Source organism: Lepisma saccharinum, chromosome 5, assembly GCF_977018435.1.
Source record: "Lepisma saccharinum chromosome 5, izLepSacc3.1, whole genome shotgun sequence".
NCBI classification, from domain to species: domain Eukaryota; kingdom Metazoa; phylum Arthropoda; class Insecta; order Zygentoma; family Lepismatidae; genus Lepisma; species Lepisma saccharinum.
Window position 1 is genome coordinate 22,372,647 of NC_139233.1, and position 23,456 is coordinate 22,396,102.

Below are 23,456 nucleotides of genomic sequence, written 5' to 3' on the forward strand. Positions count from 1 at the left end.
AGTGTCAAGTAACTTCCAGACAGCAAACCCTTCCGCACATTCACGTAACAAATCGGTGGCGCCATCTATACGACGTTCTTTTATCATTCCGGTAAGTATCTTTTCCTGCAGTGCCGAGCGGTCAGTATGGAAGTAAATTTTGTCGAAAGGTAATTGACAGATCATTGCCGGAGGACGGGGCCATAAACAAATGACTATCGGAAGAGGGAAAAGTGCTGAAACGGTTTCACCGAGTGCTGTAGGGGGTAGAAAAGAGCCAACGCTGGAATCTTCGGCGAAAGAGGCGTATGGGTGAAAGACGCACAGGTAAAAGGGACGTGAGTGAAATTTACGATAAAGTGGCTGATAAGGACGAAAGGTAAGAATGGACGGTAAGGAGCCACCTCGAGGTTCCTTCCCACAACACGGTCCACGTTCCTTCGGGGGGAACGGATTAAACAGGGGGATTTACTGGGAAGACTACGCTTTGGCCCGGTCCTCATTCCGTTATGGCGGATTGGGTTGGACCGATACAGTGTTGCCAGGTTCCTTTTAATTATCATGCGCGTTCATGGATAATTTTATTTTATTCGAAATGTGCTCAGTAACTTGAACACAAAGAAAGGTACTTAATTAGTACTGTTATTACGTCAGACATGGAAGTGGGCGGGATTTTTTAAAGATTGGGAGCCGACCTCCGTGGTGTAGTGGTTAGTATAACGCGCAACGACGCCAGGAGTTTCGGGTTCCCGTCCTGTTCATGGGTGTTCTTGTTGAGTGCCCTTTGATCAATTTCATATTATCAATCATCCCCATCGTCGCGGTTAGCCAAAAGTGGCAGTAAAGTGCTGCTAAATAAAAACAAATAGAGTGGAGTAAGGCATCCCCCGTAACAGTGTGAATCCATCGCGTTTTTGTGACTTCCTGTAAAAGTCTTATACAGTCCCTTCTAACGTTTAACACAATGTGTGAAGACATTCATTTGCGAGGTAAGGCTGTACTCTCCCTTCCTTGCCTCATACGTAATGTGTACTGGTTATTATAGCCAGAGATATGAAAGTTACAAAAAGGTTTGGTTACTTTGCGTTTTGCCAAAAGTAAACAGTTTAGACATACTGTATAATTTGATTTGTCTTATTTTGCTTAATTTTTCGGCCACTTTTGGTTAATTGAGAAAATAAGAATGAATGATGAGAAGATAAAATTGATGACAGGACACATCACAAATCTCAAAGGGCCAGGTGCCAGAGCCTGGTGGGTCTGCAAAATGCAGTCCAGAGTGTAGTACGTGAATGAGGGCTAACATTTGGGTGATCTTTCAGAGCTCCGTGAACTTAGAACGACACTTGTCTAGAAAAGTAATACAATTTTGTCCATCGTTAGTGCGGTTTTCTGCCGTCAAGAGTTTCGCTGCTATATTTTTGGAACAAGTGCCGTTCCAAAATGAGGCAGGCTAACTTCACGGTTTTTCGAATTTTCCAGAAAACAACCGAAACTTTGCCCATCGTTAGTGCTACGTAAAAGGTAAAAAGGTAAAGTGTTCCCCTGTGCATAGCACCACGCCATGAAGGCGTATAGGGGGTGTGGGGGTAACGCCCCACACTTTCTTGATCCGGTCGTGAGTGGGGGTGATGTGATCAGCATCACGCCCCTGACCGCCTTTACCCCCCAGGGTTTCCCCCAGGTACCCATGTTATTCGACGCTGGGTGGGCGCCGGGGCCGCTTTCACCGTTAGAAAAGTTCCCGGATTTGAACCGGCCGGGGATCGAACCCGGGACCTTGAGCATGGTAGTCAGACGCGTTACCGACTGAGCCACCGCGGCCACTCGTTAGTGCTACGTTAGTGTTGTTTTCTGCCGCAGAGAGTTTCGTTAGTGCTGCTATATTTTTGGAACGGCCGTTGCTCCGTTCTTGCCGTGGACGGAGAGTAGGAAGAGATTGAGTTGATTTCCGACGGCGTATTTACAAACCCTATAATGATGCAGAAACTCCAGCGATATGCGACTTCCGATTGGCTCTCATTCCGGAAGTTAATCCAGTGTTCCCTCAAGGTAACGCTAGATGACAGGGTTGAAATTGACAATGTTGATTTCAGAGAACCATCCCAATAAGATAAGAAAGCCATTCAAACTGAGATTAATTATGAGCACATTTTTTTAAAAAATTAAGGCTTTGAAAGACAGAAAATCAGAACTCTTCTAAAAGTTAATGGGTTTCTTATTTAAAGTCACATCAGTGCAAACATTGTAACTACTTATGCATATACTTTCTATGTCACGTCCATGGTTGTGCATAGTTAGAGATCGGTTAGTTCATCGAACTATGCAGCCTAACTATTGCCTATTTTGGGGGAACAGGAAAAGGTTTATAGAATCTTTGCCTCATCTCACCCAACAGGTCGCTAGGTGCCCTGGCTTGCCCCGAGTTAATAGCTTCCTGGAGATGAGGCCTGCTCGAAAAATGTTTATAGCATGGTTGATTATACAGAAATGGATTTATTTAGAATATTTCAAGATATGAAATTTCTCCTTTAATGAAAAATCACTTCGTATAAGCTACAAGCGCTTTCAGAGATAACAACATTATTATTCACGATGGCTTCATATTGATATTAGTCATCTGAAAACGATTCAAAAACATTTTTAACATTTTTTTCCATACAAATATATATTTCTTAATATAGTTTCGACAATTTGATTACAAATTTTATTTCTAAATAATCACGAGTCTGATCTTTCCATATTTATCCTGTAAACAGACAAACAAGGAACGACGGACAAGGAACATAAACTCTTCCGGTGCTCACAGCCAATAAGACAGCGTTTTGTACGTCTGGTTCTGCAGCACTCTAGGGTTTGTAACCATGCAATCCCTTTTCAACAACGAACATGTCCTGGTAACACTGTTTTATACATCGTGATTAGCTTCCAGGGGGAACGTCCTTTTCAGGTGAAGGGACCATGTGATAACTGGTTGCCTGGATGGCGCTGGGCAAATCTTTAAAGCGAGGGCAGGAGTATCAGCCGGCCCACAGGTGGGAAGAATGGGTCAGCTCCGTACGTGCCCTGCGTGGACAATGCGCTGTCAGAACTTATCTCCACAATATTTATTAACTTGATTTTTTCCATCTTGTTTGGTTTATTGGACATGTCTCTCGAATTTGCTTTCGTGTCTTCAGGTTCTTCTCGCCCCATTTTCACCTATTTTTTCCTCTCCCTGGTGCACCCACGTTATTAATCTTTGCTTTTTTATTCAACTGATTACTCTCTTGAAAAATTACTTCCGTCTTGAATTTATTAAGCATGAGCTTCAATACTGCTTATTTTCGTGTATGTTAGTCACGAGCAGAAGTGCTTTTCTACTTTTTAAGATTAATAACAAGGATTGAATTCTGGGCAGTTAAACTCAATCAAATACACCGTTCTGATACGGAGACATGACATTTCGCCGCCCCAAGGCTAGCGTGAATATGCCGCCCTTCACAATCTAAATTATTTTGTGGTGATGATGTGAGTTGGTGATTAGATAAAGACGACCCGTCCATACATGACTCCACCAGGCTGCGACTTATTCCCCCAGTTGATGGAACCCATACATGGACAACGTTTTTCATCCCTGGGAGAGTTTTCTGCAGCGGTATAAGTCATCCGCGGACTGAACAACAGTGGTACCCTAACTGGCACAGCAAATCTTTCTAGATGTTGAGCAAGGACGTATTTAGGGAGGGGATCCAGGGGGTCCAGACCCCCCCCCCCCAAAGACTTACAAAGTACAAAAATTAATCGATTGTTATTAATTTCCGCTGAACTTATTGAAAGGCAAGGAATTTGGCTCATACGGCTTCCAAAGATGTATGCACATTACTACTCATGATAATATGCATGAAATATTAATCACCAATTAATTCCAACTGGCACAGCAAATCTTTCTAGATGTTGAGCAAGGACGTATTTAGGGAGGGGATCCAGGGGGTCCAGACCCCCCCCCCCCCAAAGTTGTACAGTTGGAAAGTGAAAGCCACCTGCTAGAAAGTTCCTAACAACTTTCTAGTAGTCTGGAGGGAGTAATGTTTGTGTATATATAATGCCCTTTTTGTGTATCTTGTTACTTTTGTACTTGATACTGAGTCTGATGAAGACCTTGCTAGAAGGTTGAAACGTTACATTTTAGTTTATGTTTTTAATAAAATAAATTACTGCCTTGGTCAGCATATTTAGTTTTTCATAATCATGGAAACAAGGCTCAATGGTGGTATAATGGTGTTATAATTAATCACCAAATTTACTTTTCGTCAGTTGCAATAGACAATTAAAAGTGATCACCGTACAATATGTTTTGCCTATTACAATTGCATCTAACACCTTATTTATTCAATAAATATTCAATATTTTATCTATTTGACATTAATTTCATTGCCAGGCCGTTTTTTTTTCAAATTTTGGCAATGTGAATTACACATAAGCTAGAGAATGAATATGTGCTGTTACATAACTATTGCTTAACCACCATTTTACCTATTCATGTAATATTAGAAATACAATATTAATTTAATATTTTAATTTAAATTAATATAATTATTATATTTATTAATTATTATTATTATTATTATTATTGAGATGCTTGGTCACCCCCCCCCCGAAATGAATATCTTGATACGTGCCTGATGTTGGGATACGGTTATTGAGAAGCAGGGGAGGGGAACTACACTAAGGAGATACTGCCTAACGTGCAATAACCACGTAAGAAAAACATAAGACCCGGGTTCGATTCCCGGGGTCAGTGATATATGGTCGGAATTTTTCCGGCCTTATCCCCGCATGGCTCTGGAGCTCACTCAGCCTCTAATCAATGGGTACGTGGGAGTAACCCTGAGGGGAGGTGTAAAGGCGGCCGGAGCGTGGTGCTGATCACATCACCTAGATCGAGAATATGTAAGGCGTTACCGCCACATCGCCTAAATGTGCCTTCATGGCACTTTACCTTATAATTTATAGAATTAGCCTCGTATTTGTAATTCTTCTTTCATCCATCATGCATCATCATCTTCGCGATTTGTCAAAAGTGGCAGAATAGCGAAGTAAAATCAATCTTCTCTGGAATCTGGCTTCGTAGCGTGTTACGCTAACCATTATGCCACGGAGGCTGGCAGTAACATGCAGCATTCCGTACATGTTCATACAGCAACATCCCGGCACACGGTGGCCCAATTAACTCTCCGAAAGTTATAGCCAATGACATCCAGTTTTCTTTCCCGGACACGTGCCCCCACGTTTGAGTTCCCTGGCAAGCCGAAGCTCGCGATACGTAGCTCATATGGCTGCTGGGCGACGATCGAGTTTCTGCCTGGTCGAGTCCCAATTAGCAAACGCTTAATGACGGCTCCTTTTGAGGGCTTCGGTCCCTGGAGGCAACCTCTGAAGTGTCACTATGACAACTGATACGACGTCTCCTACCTATTCGAAGGAGCTCAAGAAGCCGCCGTGAGAGTTGCCGAAGACTGATGCAAGTGTTTCGGGAATTTTACATCAATTTTCTACTCGTTGTGTTAATCGTGGCGATGAGCATGAATGATATACTGACGAACTGGCTCTCACTTCGGTATGAAAGCTTCCCTACGCAGCTTTCACACTGAAGCGACACGAAACCACTGATTTCTTCCGATATTTGGGCCGGGGGGGGGGGGGGTACGTATTTTCAGTAGTAAGGAAACACTGCTAACCTTGAAGTCTCTGGTTAAGATATTTCAAAGGACTGAAAACGTCAACATAAATTTGCAGGCTTAGAGCAGTGTTTTCTCTTGTGAAACATTAAATAGTCCTTTTTCTTCATAAGTTCAAGATCAGCCTTAAAATTGACGAGAGACGAGCGAGACATCTTGTTCTCTCTAAATTCACTGTGCGCCAGAGTTTGGAAGTAACTAGTTACAAGTAACAGTTACTTCTTTTGAGGAAATGTAACTGTAACAGCGTTACTTTTTTCCGATAGAAGTAACGTTTCAACAGTTACTTTTACAACACATAATATACTAATATACACATGTAAGTCTTCACAAATTAATTATATTATTATAATTAATGATCGATTTGCGAGCCTAATTTGTTTCCAAGAAAATTTTCAGCAGAAAGTAACTGCAGTTACTTTTGAAGCACAGGTAACTAACTGTAACTGAGTTACTTTTTAAAATGAGTAACTGCAGCCGTAACTCTCTCACTTTTTTAAGCAAGAAACTGTAAATAGTTAACTTTTAAAAAGTAACTTCCCGAACACTGCTGTGTGCTCGAAAGAAGAAACATGCACAGGCATGCTGGACACTATAGACCCCCGTTTCGGCGCCCCTGGTTGTAAGAGGCGATCTTATGGGGAGACACTCAACAGTCAACCTCACTTCCACGAAATACAACCAGGTAACTGCTTCCTGCCGGCTAACGAGGCTCTGGCGTCTAAACCCATGGCCAGGAAATCATTTGTGGGGTTCATTTTTTTCTGTGCTTGTCTTTCTGATTGCCGAGTGCCCCTTTGCAGAATTAGCTTTTAACTCGGGTAAGGACATTTTGCTCCTGAGAGACAGTATAGTTTTATTTCTTGGTAAGTTAACAATGAATTAGTTTTTTAAATTAGGTATGGAAGCTTTTAACAGACATTTTCTTTTAGGATCCGGATCCAAAAATATTTCGGATCCGGATCCGTTTGGCCATCCCACAAGAGCGCTTCTTTGGAAAGTAAGAATGTGTTTATATATATATAGTGCGCGTGCGCGATTTGTAATTAATACACTTACAAAGGAGGTTATTTAAGTGGCCCCCTCCGATTTCCATGAAACTTGGCAGGTGTATAGAGGGGCCCAAAGGAAGAAGTACATGTTTTTGTGTTTCAGCTAAAAAAACGGTTTTAGGGGGCAACCCCCCCGCTCAAATGTCAAGATGAGGAGAAATTGAAGTGGGGATCTGACCCCAAAACCATGTAAATATGGCATAGGAATAAACAGGGCGCATATGGTTCCTCTATACACCTGCCAAATTTCATGGAAATCGGAGGGGGACACAGGGGTCAGATCCCCACGTCAATTTGTCCTCATCTTGACATTTGAGGCGGGTTTTGCCACCTAAAACTGTTTTTAGCCGAAGCAGAAAAAACACGTATGTCTTCCTTTGGGTCCCTCTATACACGTGCCAAGTTTCATGAAAATCGGAGGGAGACACAGGGGTCAAATGCCCACTTCAATTTGTCCTCATTTTGACATTTGATGGGGGTTTTGCCCCCTAATACAGTTTTTTAGCTGAAACAAAAAAACATGTATTTCTTCCTTTGGGCCCCTCTATACACCTGCCAAGTTTCATGGAAATCGCAGGGGGATACTTAGATAACCCCACTTGTTAGTCTTACACTTTGTAATTATATAACACTGCATATATTATAATGTTCTATTTTAATTTTTAAAACTGTAACTGTAGAACAATTGTATAATTTTTGTATAACATTTCTATCTTGTTAAATGTGTTAAAGGTTTCATCCTGGAATGGAATGTCTCACATTTATGTGTGTTTCCATTTCCAATACATTCGAATGAATACATATTCGTTTCAATGGAATTTACATAATCACCTCTGACATTTTATGTTAAACAAGTAAGATTATTTTTGTGCACGAGTGTGTTACCCGATGAGTATCAAATTATTTTAGGAACAACACCTGAAAGATAAACATGTAGGACTAACAAATGAAAAATTTCTTTGTAATCGAAGATCATGATACCTTTTAAGGTGTGGTAATATTATAATGGGATTGAGATACGAAACTATCGGATCCAGATCCGGATTTTCGGATCCGGTACTTTCGGATCCGGATCCGTTTGGTCATCCCTAGTTTGGATATCTCGCAGATGACTGTTGTCTCTGAATAATTTCGGCATGCTGATTCCAAAAACGAAATCCATTTTTAACAATCACGTCTAGTTTTTTTTCAGAAAACAGGAATATATTAACTGCCTTAATTTCACAATAAAATGTGTAGTTCTATTATTTCCCCAATAGATGGCTCTGTTTCAGATGGTGGTAACATGTTGGTATTTCTACAATACAAATCCTACAATTTTGAACTGTAAATGCACCTGTAGTAAGCATTTAAGGTCTACCTTCACAAGACACACTGAACGAAAATTATATGGACTTTGATTACGTAAGTACGAAATTCCTCATAAAAATTTCCTTCACAAAATGTTCAAAACTCAATGTTATAATATTGTGGGTTGACTGAATTTAGCGACGTTACATTTATTGATAAAGTTTCGTTTCCAAGTAGCATGTGTCGCTCCGGTATGAATTTAAAATATTTTTTCTTTTAAATTGAATGATTCGTCCAAAAAGGGAGGGAGGTTTCATGAAGACAAATATCTCGAGCCATACAACTTTTAACTTTGTCTTCTATTCCAACATCATAATAGGTGAACTGTTTTGGGGACTATTGAGCCCTGGGGAAAAGGGCTAAGCCCCCAAAGCCCTCCTCTACTTCGTTTGGCCGATCCAACAACCCCTACCAAATTCTCCCCGGACAAGGTTCGTGCAACAAACAAATTCAAGCCACGGGAATTCACAAGATCGAAGCCAGCTAGCACCTACCTGATCGCTCACAGCTTCCCGGACTCTCCTCAAGATGGCAGCAGCAGGCACGCAGAACTCCTCCTCGAACTTGGACAGGCTGCCTCGGAAGCGACAGACCAAAATGTCACGCGCCTGCCTCTCGAGAATTGATCTCACGCGCTCGAAGTTCGGGTACAGAGGACCCATCAGGGTTGCCACTAGCGTGGCGACGTCCATCTTTCCCTGAAAGAACAAGAGAAAAGTGTTAAGAGGGAAGCCAGTGCCAAACGGCCAGTATATTAATTTCAGCTTACCTTTCATGTTTTGTTTTTTTTCGAAGGTGCTGAAACACCTGCCTGCGAGACCAGGTGTTGAACGTGACACACACGCAAAATGCGAACTAACTTTTGTAAACGAAAACGATTTAAAACGCGGCGAAAAAGCATTTCCAAGACTAAAAGAGAAAATCAGATGCACACCAATGCCACGCAATCTGAGGTCCTTGCCCCGTTCAGGAACCAACATCTCAGGCATAAAAAAACGAAGCAGGTTGGAGCTCCGTTTACTGCATAAACAGGTAGGCTGATTAGGTACTAATCCTAGTTCGGTCCACCATTTTCGAAAGCCACCTGAATGCATGCGGTGCATGCTGCGCATGCGTCAATTGTGAGAAAAAGGACAGCTTGCTCTGCGACGACATTAATGAGCATTTCTACATTCTAATTTCTTCATATAGGATAAGTATTTATTTTACACGAGAGCGCTGAACTAAGCTTATATTACATTTCTTGGATCTGAAGTGAAAGAAAGTAATAATTATTTTCCCACAATTGACGCATGTGTCACTTCAGATCCAAGAAATGTAATATAAGCTTAGTTCAGCGCTCTCGTGTAAAATAAATACTTCTCCTATATGAAGAAATTAGAATGTAGAAATGCTCATTAATGTCGTCGCAGAGCAAGCTGTTCTTTTTCCCACAATTGACGCATGCGCAGCATGCACCGCATGCGTTCAGGAGACGCCTCTGATTGTACGTATAATAAATATAGTTCGTCTGAAGAAGACACCCTGTTAGAGGGTGGAAACGATACGTTTTTAGTGTATATTTTTATACAATAATGCCTTGGTCAGCATTGTAATGTTTTATAAATCGTCAATCCCATTAATTCACTCAAAAACTTACATTACTGACATAAATTCTCAGCTTGAAGGAAGCCTCGGAGTCAAAAAATACTTCATTACGTCCCCCCCCCCCCCTCCGGCCAGGAAATTGTCTCAAAAGACAGTAAAAAAAAGTTCAAATATTGCCCAATTTTCCGCAACTGTCAGGGTTAAAACGACGATGATGGATGATGAAATACACAAGGAGTCACCCTTATTTTCCGCACGAGTCATGCTAACCACTCCGCCACGTTGGCAGGCTGGAAGCTTGCAGATATATCTCTCCTTGATTCTGCATTCTTTGTTCGGGAAACTGCTTTTGGCCTGTGTCGGCAATAACTTTTTCAAAAATGTATCTTTTCGAAAGAAACATTACTCCATTACAAATTGTATGGAATTAAATCAGCTTAGAATTCAGTCTACGATATCCAAGTGAAGTTTGATGTGGTTTGCGTACGCTCTTGTCTGGATATCTGTGTGCTTTTTGTCTATCACATACAACAGCGAATGTGGATCCCACTTTTAGCTGTAGGTCCAGTACTGATTAGCCTTACTGTGCATAAAGTGGACTCACTTTGGCATGGGGGGGGGGGGGCAGATCATGAACATCAGGTTTCAGGTGGTTAACAACACAGCACATGTACATTTAACTCGTAAAGTTTATTAAAACTGAAAATTTTGGAGGGAGAGTGAGTTCTCTCTCCCTTTGCCCCACTCAAGTTACGCCTTACCTAATAGATTCATACAGCAATGCGACACTTGCTCACCTTCAAATACTTCTTCAAAATGGTAGTGGAAGATAGATAAAAGTAGATAGTTACTAAGAGGGGGCGAGGAGTGCTATATTTAAGCCATTCCTCCCTCACACACACACACACTCACACACAAATCTCTCCAGCAGATAATATGACGAAGGGAAGGCCATTAATAACACAAAGTTAGGCACGGGAATGCGTCAAAAAATTCTTATTACCTTTTCCTTCTTCATTTATCCTTCCGCTTCTAGGTCCCCTTAAAAAGCAAGGTCATTAACAGGAAGAGATAAATCCATGTTAATCCTGGCGGCAGATACCGGACTTAATGATTTCTTGGTGTGCAGAGGCTCCTATTTGTATGCATTAGAAGGCTAAGTGGTACGGGCTTCCTCTATCCTGGAAGGTCATGCAATATGTCGTGCAGTGCTGTGATAAATTTTGAAGGGCGCGTGGGGCGTGCTGGGAGCGAGTACTGCTGCCGTAAACGGATGCAGATTTTCCTGATTTGTTATTCTTGGTGCTACGAGGCCATGAAACAACCACGGTCTTATCATTGGATCGAATATGCTTGTACAATGCGGATATTGCAGTGTTCGTCTGCTGATCTACGCTTATGGTCAGGTGTTTTTTAACTGGGGCATCCCATCTTTCAAAAGGAAGTACGAGGACAAAACGAGGCCGAAAACGAGACCAGATACTCCGAGACTTGTCGAGACGAGAACGGATACTCCGAGACTTGTCGAGACGAGAACGTATACTCCGAGACTTGTCGAGACGAGAACGTATACTCCGAGATTTGTCGAGACGAGAACGTATACTCCGAGACTTGTCGAGGCGAGAACGGATACTCCGACGCTTGTCGAGGCGAGAACGGATACTCCGAGGCTTGTCGAGACGAGAACGGATACTCCGAGGCTTGTCGAGACGAGACCGGATACTCCGAGGCTTGTCGAGACGAGACCGGATACTCCGAGGCTTGTCGAGACGAGACCGGATACTCCGAGGCTTGTCGAGACGAGAACGGATACTCCGAGACTTGTCGAGCTCGAGACGAGAACGGATACTCGAGACTTGTCGAGACGAGAACGGATACTCCGAGACTTGTCGAGACGAGACCGGATACTCCGAGACTTGTCGAGACGAGAACGGATACTCCGAGACTTGTCGAGGCGAGAACGGATCGTTCGACACTTGTCGAGGCGAGAACGGATCGTTCGACACTTGTCGAGGCGAGAACGGATCCTTCGACACTTGTCGAGACGAGAACGGATCCTTCGACACTTGTCGAGACGAGCACATATCCTTTGAAAGTTGTCGAGACGTGATCGAGTGCTGAGACCAGACACTTCGGCACTTTTCGAGATGAGGTCGAAAACAAGGCATGTCGAGAATAGACCCATCGAGACTTATCAGAGATATACATAAAACTCAGACGAATTGTAGTTTATTTATTTCACGGAGCGTCAAAAATAACTGACAATTGAAAATATAGTAAATAATAAGAGACTTGAAAATAAATATTATTAGAGTTTATCCAAGACATCTATTTATATTCCCATGATAACTGTTGTGATTAATTGATTTGTGTTTATTTAATTTCACATCTATACATGTAGGTGAATCGCAACGATGAGGTTGAGAGAATGATAAATGAAATGAAAAACAATTTTTCCCACCGTCTGTTAAGAAAAGTGTAAAGAATTTATCATGAAAGAGGAGAAGGGGCTACATTTTTGGGTGCAGTACGTCACTCGTACCCTTTTAGTAGTAGCTTTGCCATCGACAAAATTTGCATATTCATTGCGCCGCATTCATTCTCTTCAAAGCGGCGATAAACTAGAGGCGAATTAAACAACACAACCAAACGAAGTAATTGTATTGTCTAATGCTCGTATTGTTGCCTTGTTGGCAACGGCCCAACGATTGGGATTTTCCTATCTGCTTTCCAGGTCGAGCCTCTGGCAGTATCCGCCACCTGGGGGCATTATCGGTAATGAAACGGGTGCTGAGTCCGTAACTCCTGCACGATGGACTCAGACCGCACACCGGAAGCTACGTAGTGGAAGTTCATGGCGTTCGGTTAAAAGGGAAGGGGGGGGGGGGTCAAAGCGTTCCAGCTGTTGGGAGAAAATCGAAAGCTGGAACCTTTGGGATTTGAGCGAAGGGTTAGCAAGGGTTGCGACCCGCTTCCCCAAATACTTCCTGCAAGTAAATTATTATGAATGGACCTAATTAGATAACCATGGAACGAATCCATTTATTATAATTTATGAGGTATGATTTGTCTCTACTAGATGGTGTTCATGGGTTTCCAACAAGCTTGGAATATTAATATTATGATAAGTGTAGGAATAGCACAACTTAACTTCAGTATTATTGAGGTTTATTTAATAAGCATCACTTATTTGTATAATCTGGGGACATTTAGTGTTGTTCTGAATTCATTAAAGCCCTAGCTGAAACTCTTACTGACAAGCAATCCGTATAATAATATTAATACACTGTTCAAGATTTCTTTCAGTGTAAGGCTTAAATAGTAAGTGATTAGATTTCAGGTGCTTCACAAATTACACAACACAAGATTTCTCCTAACTATACTATCAGTCAATCATGCCAGAGAAGGGAAGGGTAATATAGAAAATGTACAAACAAAAGCACGTGACTTATGAGCTTGCTCATTGGTTAATTCTCAACTCAAAGTCGTACATGTGACCGTTCATGTGGAACAGCTGCAGTCCAATTGATAGGTAGGTAGGTAGGGGGAAATCGGATCGGTCGAAAATAACTCAGTCGTGCAGACACAAGAACTGAAGTTTGTGCATTATTGCTGTGTGCATTGTGCTGCCACGTCTCAGAAGAAATGAAAATTGCGAGAGCTCATTGACTGTTTGGCGCCAGAAGTGTTTCAGATTACATTGTTTGAAGTAGTGTATTTTTTGACGACCAAAAAGCAGCAAATTCTAGTTTTCATTGTCGTGAAATAAGGTTCTTTTCATTGCTTCTTAAGTATATTTGATTGCACTGGCCAAACTTTACAATTTTCGGTAACTTGGAAAGCAAGTACTGTTTTATACTAATTTTGGGATGCTGATTGGAGATATGAACTAAAAACACACCCAGCACGTAAGGTTTTTTTGTTATGGTAATCTGTATTTTTCGCTTTGCCATATAATTTATGTGTAGATTTGACCTGTTAGAAACACCATTCAGTAATCATTTTACATTGTTTTCTTTGATCTCTACATCTAGAGTATTTAAAAGAAAACATACAAACACAGTTAAACACTAAAACGAAATAATATATATAATTATAGTTTTATAAGTTAACTTAAAAGTGAATAGTTACACATGAAATGACAACAGAAGTCTAAACGTCTTTTTGAGATTTTACATATTTCTTTTGTGTGGTGTAAGGTCATCCTTCTGAAACCAGAATCTCCCATCATCCCTGGATCCCATCTTCCCTGGTAGCGTTCTTCCATCACTCGAATGTCCTGGTGAAATCTCTCTCCTTGTTCATCACTGACGTCGCCCAAGTTTTCTGGGAAGAAGTTCAGATGCGAATGGAGAAAATGGATTTTCAGTGACATTCGACATCCCAAATGTCTAATTTTGCAGAAGGTTCTCCACTAATAACTGCCAGTTGTTCTCCTTATGCTTTCCAAGGAAACCTTTCACCACAGATAGGCTACAAAATATTTCCACGCTGCGAGTTCCTTAGCCGAAAGTCCGGTTTCAAAATGTGTATCGTTCAACAGTTTTTGGATTTCAGGCCCAATGAAAATTCCTTCTTTTAACTTAGCATCACTAAGTTTCGGAAAAATTCCCCTCGGGTATTTGAATCCTTCTCCTTCCTTGCCCATTGCTTTGACGAAATGTTTCATTAGTCCCAGTTTAAGGTGAAGTGGGGGCAACAGAATTTTTTCAGGGTCAACCAATGGCTTCGAATTGATATAAGCTTCACCTGGAATGAATTCTGTTCTCTGTGGCCAATCTTTCATTTCGTAGTGCCTCTCTCTTGCTCTGCTGCCCCACATACAGAGAAAGCAGCAGTATTTCGTGAATCCCCCTTGGAGACCAAGTAACAATGCTATTACCTTAAAATCTGCACATACCTGCCATTTGTGTTTCTCATACTGTATGCTTGTGAGAATTCTTTCCATATTATCATAAGATTCTCGTAGGCCTACAGAATGTGCTACGGGAATTGACGGTTTTTTGTTTCCATTGTGTAATAGCACGGCCTTCAAACTGAACATCGACGAATCGATAAAAGACGCCATTCATTTGGATGATATGTGAGTCCCAAGTCTTTCATAGGAGCATTAATATCATTACAATAGCATAGAGAATTTTCCATGCTAAAGTGTGACGACAACATTTCATTTCTCTTCCTAAAAGCTGACAAGAATCAGCTACTTTCATCCATGTTACCGAACCCTTGTTGGACAGTGTTATCAGGTGTTTGCAGCCAGTAGATGCCATTTTTGCAAACGTGACGCTAAAAGTTCAGCTTTTTCTTTGAACAGGCAGAGGTCTCGAACAAGATCATTTAGTTCCTGTTGCTGAATGAGATGTGGAACACTGTTCATCCCAGGGTCATAAGTAGGATCACACATCTATTCAGCACTTTCACTGTGGTCAGAATTATCCTCTTAGGTTGGAAATGTTGTCCATTCAAGTGGCGGTGTAGGAAGAGGTTCACCATGTGGAACCGGCCACAGAGCTGATGGAACATTTGGATATTCTATTTTACGTTTTTTCTTCTTAGAAACACTTTGTAACGACCCTGCTTGGTCGCCATTTAATTATTATTAGACCTTGCGTGGTCACTATATTCTTTTTAATATGATGAAAGAGTTAAGCGGAATGTCCCTGCGATGCGTACGCTTTTAGTTTAAATGTATTCTGTAAACGTTAACGGTTCCACCTCTACATTTACTAGCTTCACTCATTATTAGACCCTGCGTGGTCGCTATATTCTTTTTGATGTTATCAATTATTGTCATTTACATTGTTCAACGTGTTGTTTAGAATAGCAGAGCCCTGCGAGGCTCATTATTAATTGTATTGTCTGAATGCACACAGTTTTACTTTATATTGTCACGTGCATCTAGTGATTTTCCCACTAGTGATTTCTCAATGTCAAAACCTTGATATTCCTCAGTACGAAGTTTGCAATATGTAAAAAAATGAGTTAGCAACGCGTACTTGTAGTTAAAATTTTCACCACCCATGCGCCACCGCGAGTATAAAACCCAGCGCAGCGAGACCGGAGCTCAGTTGGCTCCCTGATGTCAACAGGCAAACATCCAGGGTTAACTGGCCTTCCAGCCTGAGAACTAGAAGCCATCCCAGAAGGAAGGACGGAGAAAGAAGAAGAAGAGCCTAGCAGCAACCTACCTACCTGGTCCGCTCGTTTAGGCTGATAGGTGCCCAGGTTCTACCTGCCCGGCTTGTCTGGGAGCACCCGGACCTTCCCTTCTAACCTGCCGTCCCTTCATAGGAGACACCGGTTGGCTTGCCAATTCCCAGCTAACGCCGGGGGTGTCGCGGCATCCTTTAATCCTTTTACCCTGTGCCCGTTATTCGGGAGTACCGATTGGTTTCTGCCAATTCCCGGCTGTGGTTGGGGTACTACGCACAACCTACTCTCTTTTACAGGGCAACCCGTGACGTCAGCGGCGACCAAGGCCCTAAATAAAATTAGGTCCCCATACTCCCCCTGGCGCCTCACAGCGAGGAATAAATTGGATGTTCCCTGCCCCCCTTATCTCTCTGAGACCAAAGGTGGTACAGGTAAAAGAACGTGTGCGGTACAAGTAAATGCACGCGCGTGGTAAGGGTTTCAGGTAAAGACACGTGTGTAAGTGTGCAAAAGGACACCCTTGTGTTGAGACTATAATAAACATATATAAATATATATATTAAGCTCGTATAGTCTTTCATTGCACCCAGCAAGCCCTGAGATATTTCTGAGTCCATGTTCTACGGCTGACAAAAAGTTAGCGCATATGGGTAGACTTTTGCCGTCCTCCTAATTGAAGTGTTTAGAGTGTGGTAATTGTGTGTAGGTGGGACGTTGCAACTTCAATTTTGGTTTGACAAAAATAGCAGTCCACGAGATGACTTGTAGGTTCACGCCAAATAGCTGGAACACCCAACAACAAATGTGTGTTCTTTCCTTTTAGCCATTCAATTAAGTTAACATAGCATGTGATACAGCTTACGTGTGGGGCCCACTTCTTGTCCTGATCACCTTGACAGCGAAAGTAATAATAATATGTAGTTTTGAACGTTTTTGTCATTGAACGGCGCTGAGACTTAGCAGCAAACTGTCCACACCCGTAACAGAACATACGTATCAGGGGAATTAACAAGCACGGCCCGATGATTTCTCCATTGTTAAGCCCCAGCACAGCACCAACTGTTTACCCGCCAAAACTACTGGTCGAAGCATTGTGGGACGTTTCCAGTGTTGCCAACGTGCAAGCGAAATATTCTCCATAAGCCACAAACATCACTCGTTCGGAACCTCTTAAGACAAAATAAGAGACAGCTGGTACGTGGTGGAACATTTTCACCTACATATTTGAATTGAGCGCAAAAAATACAACAAGAATCAGCTACTTTCATCCATGTTACCGAACCCTTGTTGGCCAGTGTTATCAGTTATAATATTTTATTGAATTAAGCATGCCCCACCAGATGTGACAATTTTAAGCAAAGCACATAGATCAGTGCAAACAAAATGTAGATTTTTAGTAAGTTGTATTTCGGGGTAAATCGGATCATTCAAATTATCCTGTCTGTTTGATTGCTTTGAAATAGCTGGAGGGATGCAGTAGGCTATATTTATATTTTCATAAATCAGTCTGTCTATCTATGATCATCAGCAGCCTAATTTGTAACAACACATGTGTAGGTGTATGTGCGTGCTTTAGTGTAGGCTATACGTTTTGTTTCAGAGGCCTCGAAACTACATTCGGAAAACTGCTCATGGTCCTTATACGTAGTTCCTGGTCAGTTGTTGCTATCGTATCATACCTTCAGATCCTCTTCCTGATTTTGAATGATTATCCTTCCTTTCCTTTTATACATAATTAGGTATCATCTCTTTACGCTATGGAAGAAGCTGTCACTGCTGTTACAGAAGGACAATATTCAATACAGAATGCTTCAGACGTGTTTCGTGTCCCATTTACATCCCTTCAAAGAAGATCTTCAGCGCCTGAAAATTTCCCTGTGAGTGATGTTGTTAAGGAAGCAGGAAAACTCGCATCAATTCAAAAAGTGTAAACAACGAAGCATGTATGTGCGGATTCTGCCGTATTTCGTACTACCATGGGAAAAGTCACCAGGCTGGAGATTGGATACAGTGTCAGGTTTGTTAAGAGTGGTTCCATGAACGGTGTTGGTGTATAAACGCCTTTGGGCGGATCAATGCTTCACTTGCATTAAAGTTGCATTAAAGTTACAATATCTGGGTAAATATTACCAAATCAAAGTAATTTCTATATTAGTCTAGTAACTGAAGGTTTGCTTGTTGTTATGCATATAATTTCAATTGTAATAGAGGCACTGATATCCCATAAATAGAGTTTTTTTTTTTAAACAAGTGATCTGATTTCCCCGACCTACCCTACAGGATCTATCTCTCTAATGTCACGTGGCTTCGTTTACATCAAATTTGTGCTGGCTATGGACGGAGTATTGGGTTGCAAATGACTCTCATTTTTGCTTTGATTTGTTTTATTTTACTTCGCTTTTCTGCAACTTTTGGGTAATCGCGAAGATAAGGATGAATAATGAAATGGATGAAGGGAAAATCATACGCACATACTGTCACGTGCCAGTTCCGAAGACACAATGAAAAACACAAGGAAGAAATGTTTCCCGAGAGCGACGATAGATGGCAGCACGCCATATAAAGAAGAGCAGAGTTCATTGTAGAAACTAGGAGCGGAGAAGAGCGATTATATATATTATAGTAAATGCAAAATACATAAAGGAAGAGTATAAAAATTATAGAAGGAGTGAATAAAATTTTGTAAATAGCCAATTCAGATAATTAAGAATATGCTCGTATATGAAACAATCAGGAAAGTAAATAAGTGAGCAAATGAATTCAGAAATGTATCTCCATTTTTATCCTAGTGATCAAAATTGATTTAATACCTCTGACGAGGAGAACATTGTCAGCTTTTGTATTTGTCCGTCCCTCGGTGGCGCTGTGTTCAATTAGACGCCCCGAAGCACTTACGGCTGCGCTTCTTATTAGACGCACTGGGCCATAGGCAGCGCTTGCTGTTAGCGATCCTGCGCTATTTCCCTTTTGGTCGTTACATAGCAGGTGGCGCTATTGTCAGTTTAGTCGACCCTACTCTTTCGATAAGTATAGCTTGTGTCGTTTGTATAATGCCAAAGAAGCGGGGAAAACGAGCACATATATGTAATAAATAAGATTACGCGTTAAAAGAAAAGATAATAAATTGGAAGAAAGAAAAGAAGAATAAGCCTTTTCCAAAAATAGAAGGAAGTAAAGAAGAGGAAGCCTTTTCCCTAATCAAAGATAGAAAAGAAGAAGAAGCCTTTTACCAAAATAGAAGGAAGAAAAGAAGAAGAAGTGTTTTCATTAATCAACGATAGAAAAGAAGAAGAAGCCTTTTTCCAAAAATTGTGAGAAGAAAAGAAGAAGATTTCCTTTCAATTATACATATATTTATAAGAAGAATATAACCGACGTAAATTTGGAATCAGCATATATATATATATATATATATATATATATATATATATATATATATATATATGTGTGTGTGTGTGTGTGTGTGTGTGTGTGTGTGTGTGTATTTCAATGTATATGCAAGCTTCGCTATATATTTTCTCTGTATTGTGTACAGTTTTCAGAATATAGAGCCGCATTTAACTATATCCTCTTGGCTATAAAACGCTTTCTTATTTGGAATTCTCGAATAAAGAACCTATCCCCTGAGATTAAGATATCTGTAGCCGTGGTAAATAATATTTAAGTACGTACCCCCAGGGTCGTAGTAATACTGGCGGCACAACATATACCCCACAGAAGATTGTATTGGCTGATAGTTCAGACGCCAGTGCATCGTTAGCCTGCAAAATGCAGTCCAGGGTGTAACATGGAAGGGAGGTTGACATTTGGGTGTATTCACTAACGTCATCCGTCTGGGGGTAGCAAATACTGGTCTTCTTATCGGTCTCATTTCAATTAATGAACAACCCTATCGTCTTAGTATTTGTCTCGAAGGGTAATTCCTGATCTTGTTTCGACCATAATAGATAAAAAGTTGTTTTTTTAAAAAAACCAATCATACTTATCATGCTTAGTCCGAATAAGTTTCATAGTAAAGCAAGTTTTATCTTGGCGAAATATTCGCGGCATATCGTCCCGTTTTGCAGACGTCTATGTCGCTCGAAATCTCGTCTCGATTTGTGAAAAGTGGCCTCGTTCCATCACTGGCGGAAAATCGTGTTGTAGCATGCAACGCGTTAACTAGTTGGGTGATGTGTGGTTACATAACCGCTAGGAACTCGTTTTGCTGAATAAAATTCCAAGATCATACCTGGACGCCAATCGACTTTTGCTCGTCACTGTACCGCCTACAAAAATTACAATATTGATTGATTAATCTGTATATTGTGCCTTTCTTCACATAGGCTATTTCGGTCCGTCACGTTATACGGGGATAAACTCCTTAACTAACACAAAATTGAAAGCAGGCCCCTAAAAAAGGTATCTTAAAGCTTCCTTGCTCAATTTTCAAAACTAACCCATTCATTCACTACTAAACAAGATCAATATCCTTACCTAGGTTAGAAGCTGAGGCTGTGAATGGGCACTGTTATATCCTGAGATAGTATACCTACCATGTATATGGTAATGCAGCACCGGTTGTATATCTGTAAGGATACGACCACTTTTGGTACTAAGAGTACATGGAAGCCTTTTTATTTCACCCTTGCTTTACATAATAGGAATCAATTTCGACCCTTCGTGGTGATCCATCAACGGCAGTAAAGATCTGCGGAAAGGAGATTAGATTGGTCGTGAAAATACAAGATCAACTATCGCTATCAGCCCACACGCGAACAGGAGACCCATCACGTCAATGCCAGCACGCTAGGTTCCTCGATTGGTCTCAATGCCAAACAGCAGTTACCGTGTCAAGATCATGGTAGCAGCAGACAATACCATTATTGGACCGGAATTACTGCAAATGGCTAATGCATTGCTCATGGTGTTTGATGCAGTGGGTATCGATCGAATAACTGCAGGGGTGCATAAATACGTACATTAACAATACACGCACCGGTATCGATTTATCTTAAGGAAATCTGGTGTCTTAAAGCATGAGAGGGAATTATTGTACCTTGTTCTCCAAACAGAATGTTACAGGGCGAGGGAAATTTCACTCTGTTACGAGAAATTTATGCAGAAGTGAAAAGGTAAACGAAAGTAACTAAATGGGAGGGAAATTTTAAGAGGTCCAGATTAGTGCGTTTCACCCAAGTTGTCACCCAAGATATGCGTTACAAATTCAAGGTTGCCATTGCCTCGATTTTTTTCTTCCGGATAAGTTACTGAAAGAGAGTACGTTAAGGATACATCATGCCAGAAGAAGATTGTCAGGGTTTCGTTTCTGCATTTACTTTTTTCCTCTCAGGATATACATTGTCACCACAGAAATAGGTATATGCTGTTTGTTGTTAAAGAAATACTGTAAATTTCATAGAAAGGTGTAAGCCTCCCCGATGGCGCAGTGGTAGCGTCATTGCCTTGTAATCAAGGGGTCCCGGGTCCGATACCCGGTGGAGGCACATAGTGGTTCGGATCCCACATTAAACTGTAGGTCCAGTCCCGATTAGCCTTTCTGTGCATACAAGTGGACTTAAAACAACAAATTAATCAATCAATCATAGCAAGGTGTTCAAACTCTCTGTGCACCGAGGAAACACTGCAGTTAGAGCGACACAGGGAATGATCCCATGATTTCCACACCACATTTTGTTCAAAGATTAACCTCATTGGTGTTAAAATGATGTTGATTACAACCATTTATCTGTGTTTACACGGTGAGGTTAAGCCGGCCCCCTTGTGGAGTGGTTAGCACATCGCGCTACGGCACCAGGAGTCCCGGATTCGAATCCCGGCCTGGGTATGGATGTTTGCGAGCGTCCATTCATCAATTTCATCATACCGTGCAATTTTTAGCCTTCCTGCAGAACCATATAGCTGTCAGTGGAAATCGTGAATTTGTACCTCCGGACTTCAGTGGTGGATCCAAAAGTTACAGTTGGGAGGGGCGAATTTCAATTGGGTATCTCACCGCACGGAGAATCAATTCTAACCTACAGTTATATAAACAATATATTCGACTGTGAACAGGAACCAAGCTGAGTTCCATGTTTTAAAGATTACAGAGTATTGTTTTGCGAAAATAGGGTTCCAGGCCTGGAATAGTTGATTATTATTGTACATTGTTATAATTCCTCCTATTGCGACAGTAAACTGAACGATCAGATATGAGGCGTAAAGTGATTAAACAAAGAAAACAAAAACGTATTCTCTGGGGGGGGGGGGTCACGGGTTCAATCCCCTTTGAGGTACATTGCACAGTGGTTCAGATCCAAATGTGGCTCCAGTTCCGATTATCGCATCTGAGTATAAAGTGGATTTAAATGAAACTTTAAAAAGTATTCCAGTTCAAATGAAACTTTAAAAAGTATTCCAGTTCGTATTAAATTTGGTGATAAAGGACAGAATATTTGAGTCTTTACAAATAAGCTGGCACTTGCGAGGGGATCATATCGCCCTCCACGTGGATCTGCGTCTGCACGACTACATACACTCAGGATGCCAATTAGCCGATTTTCGAGGGCTAATAGCTCCGTTACAAGACCTCAAAGAGAAATACGTTTTCAAGAGTAGTTGTCCCCACGCTGCAAAAATTGTAGATGTTGTAGAGCCACACCCTGTATATAATGTAACTTTCATAATAATAATAATAATAATAATAATAGTAATAATAATAATAAAAACAATATAAAATAAAGAGGAAGGGGCCGAAATTCAAGTTCGGTCTTGTTCCATGAGGATTCATATCTCCTCGAACAGCAGAAGCGCGAAGGTAGGTGGAGAAGAGTTCAACGCACCTCCAAGTCTCGACAAAGAAACTCCCGCTCGCAAGAGTAAACACTTGGCTCCACGTTCACTGCTGTGGGAACCAGCGGCCGAATGAAAGAGCCTCCAGTTTGTTCCAGTTGTAAATCTTCGTTAACGAAGCGACTCCAAACAACGCTATCACTTTCACCTTCTCTGGAAACAGAGGCGGTTCTGTGCCAGGGATTTCTCGGCTGTAAACAGTTCCAGGCGCCGCAATCTGGGCCAATGCAGAAACGTTATGTTTGTTTATCGTGGTGATGCGCATGGGTGGCCTTTGACAGCAAAGTCTTTTCGAAAATTTCCCTCCAAAACAGCTATGGCGTTACAAATTCTGATAAATTAGATCTGTGTGCGATTCCTTTCTCGGCATTCACGTCAATCTTCGTCAGAGGTTTATCCAGAATTTCTCATTTGCGGGATGTAAGTTCATAGGGAGGTGTAAAAAGCATACCTGGGGGGTGTAGGCAGCAGGAGAGTGGTGCTGATAACATCATTTCCACATTGGTCGAGATCGTGACTACCTAATCGTCACATCCCTCCTTATGAGACTCCTTGGATTATTGCAATGTGCAGGAAAAGGGTTCGTAGTATAGCAGCGTCAAGCTTTCATTCTTTGCTTTCGCTATTGTCGAGAAATCTGTGACAGAATATCGGCTTAAAGTACTATGAACGGCCAAATCCGGATAAATTATCCGGATATCGTATAATTTTCTATCCAGATTTCAAATATCCGGATATCGGATATTCTTATACCAGGATATACGAATTATCCTATATCCGGATT

The 23,456-nt window shown here is 41.3% G+C and overlaps 1 protein-coding gene across 2 annotated transcripts in view; it reads right to left on the minus strand.

Moving 5' to 3' along the window:
• LOC145987711 (puratrophin-1-like) overlaps nt 1-23,456 on the minus strand; it is a 984,553-nt gene that overhangs the window by 631,279 nt on the left and 329,818 nt on the right. For both annotated transcript variants that reach the window (XM_083122282.1, XM_083122283.1), the window contains exon 3: nt 8,596-8,799. In XM_083122282.1, coding sequence (XP_082978408.1) covers nt 8,596-8,799 — 204 coding nt within the window. The remainder of the gene's footprint in view (nt 1-8,595; nt 8,800-23,456) is intronic.